The sequence below is a fragment of the Monoraphidium neglectum genome (genome assembly GCF_000611645.1).
Source record: "Monoraphidium neglectum strain SAG 48.87 unplaced genomic scaffold scaffold04659, whole genome shotgun sequence".
NCBI lineage: Eukaryota > Viridiplantae > Chlorophyta > Chlorophyceae > Sphaeropleales > Selenastraceae > Monoraphidium > Monoraphidium neglectum.
Window position 1 is genome coordinate 1,090 of NW_014008970.1, and position 1,995 is coordinate 3,084.

Sequence of the window (1,995 nt, forward strand, 5' to 3'; positions counted from 1 at the left end):
CACCCCAACCCCTGGCCGCGAGCCCCCACCTGTTAAGCACCGTCCTCCAGCCGCCATCCAGATTGCGGTACACCCTGTTGTCCAGCACCAGACCAAAGTCGGTGATGGAAATAGGGGGCCCCTCGAACGTCACACGCGCGCACAGCCGGTTGACGCGCACGTGCTTGAAGCGCAGCGCGCGCGACGGCCGCTTCGGAGTGGCGGCGGCGGGGGCGGCGGGCGCGGCGGCCGGCGCTGCGCCGGGCTCTGCGGGCGGCGGGCGGGGCAGCGAGGAGCGAGGAGCGGCGGGACGCCGGCATGCCGGTTAGAATACCTCGGGATTGATTCTTCAACCGTCTGCACACAACACTCCCAACTTGGTGTGCGCAAAGACAAGGTGAGCCGCAGGGGTGGTGTGCGGAGCATGCACATGCTAGCCGCGCCGGCGGGGCCCTCCACGCCCCATGCCCCGACCTCGAGCGCCCCCAGGCAGCGCCCCCCACGGCCGCCCACCCGACCGCGGCGTCGCGGGGAGGCTGCCGCCGCGCCGCCGCGCCGCCAGCGCTCCGTAACGAATGACGGCCCCCTCCTCGCCGCCGCCGCCGCCGCCGCCGCGGAGCCGCGAGCCGGGGCCGCCGCCGCCGCCTGCGGAGGGCACCCCTGAGGTGAAGCTGCTGGCGAGGCTTGCTATGGAGGGGGCCGCAGGGCTGCGGGCGCGGGAGGAGAGGGCGGGGCCGGGCAGGGCGTCGGCGTCTGACGTGGCGCCCTCCTGCGGGGTGGGAGGGAGGGGAGGGGGGAGAGGGGAGATGCCGGGTTCGCGGGAGGGGACGAGACGGGCGTGAATGTGTGGAGGGAAGTGCCGGCCTCAAGGTGCACCGCCGCTTTGCTCCGCCGCAGCGTTGCTCCGCCGCAGCGTTGCTCCGCCGCAGCCTTGCTCCGCCGCAGCATTGCGCCGCCGCTTTGCTCCGCCGCAGCGTTGCTCCGCCGCTGCATTGCTCCGCCGCTTTGCTCCGTCGCAGCGTTGCTCCGCCGCTGCACTGCTCCGCCGCTTTGCTCCGTCGCAGCATTGCTCCGCCGCAGTGTTGCTCCGCCGCATTGCTCCCCCACTTTGGTCCGCCACAGCATTGCTCCACCGCAGCGTTGCTCCGCCGCTTTGCTCCGCCGCAGCGTTGCTCTGCTGCATTGCTCTGCTGCATTGCTCTGCTGCATTGCTCCGCAGCATTGCTCCGCCGCAGCATTGCTCCGCCGCAGCATTGCTCCGCCGCAGCATTGCTCCGCCGCTTTGCTCCGCCGCAGCATTGCTCTGCTGCATTGCTCTGCTGCATTGCTCCGCAGCATTGCTCCGCCGCAGCATTGCTCCGCCGCAGCATTGCTACGCCGCAGCATTGCTCCGCCGCAGCATTGCTCTGCCACATTGCTCCGCTGCATTGCTCCGCCGCATTGCTCCGCCGCAGCGTTGCTTCGCCGCAGCATTGGTCCGCCGCTTTGCTCCGCCGCAGCATTGCTCCGCCGCAGCATTGCTCCGCCGCAGCATTGCTCCGCCGCAGCATTGCTCCGCCGCCGCATTGCTCCGCCGCCGCGTTGCTCCGCCGCTTTGCTCTGCCGCATAGCTCCGCTGACTTGCTCCGCCGCATTGCTCCGCAGCCCACACCCCTGCCGGCCGCCTCCACGGCACGTTCCCTGGGCGCAACCGCAGGCACCCCACGAGCCTGCCCCACAGTGTCTGGTCCCTCGCCACCCCCACCCATGCACCTGACCCACCAAAACCCACGCACCGTCGAAGGGGACCAGAGGCCGTAGCCAGATACCGCGCTCAGCCCGCCGCCCGATGGCGCCCCCGCGTCCCACTCGCCCCCAGGCAGCTGGATCGCGGGGCCGGCCGCGGCCGCGGCCGCCGCGGGTGCTGGCGGGGCCGCTGACGAGGCGGAGGCGTCGGATCGAGAGGTGGCCGCGCCGTCCCTCTCGTCCGCGGCGGCGGCGCCCGCGGCGGCGGCGGCTTTCAGCGCGGGGTCGGAG

The 1,995-nt window shown here is 72.4% G+C and overlaps 1 protein-coding gene across 1 annotated transcript in view; it reads right to left on the reverse strand.

Annotated features, from left to right (window-relative positions):
- MNEG_14656 (hypothetical protein) overlaps positions 1-1,995 on the reverse strand; it is a gene marked incomplete at both ends in the record, with an annotated part of 3,870 nt that overhangs the window by 686 nt on the left and 1,189 nt on the right. Inside the window, 2 exons of the mRNA XM_014036872.1 lie at positions 30-246; positions 493-748. Of these exons, the coding sequence (XP_013892326.1) occupies positions 30-246; positions 493-748 (473 nt within the window). The remainder of the gene's footprint in view (positions 1-29; positions 247-492; positions 749-1,995) is intronic.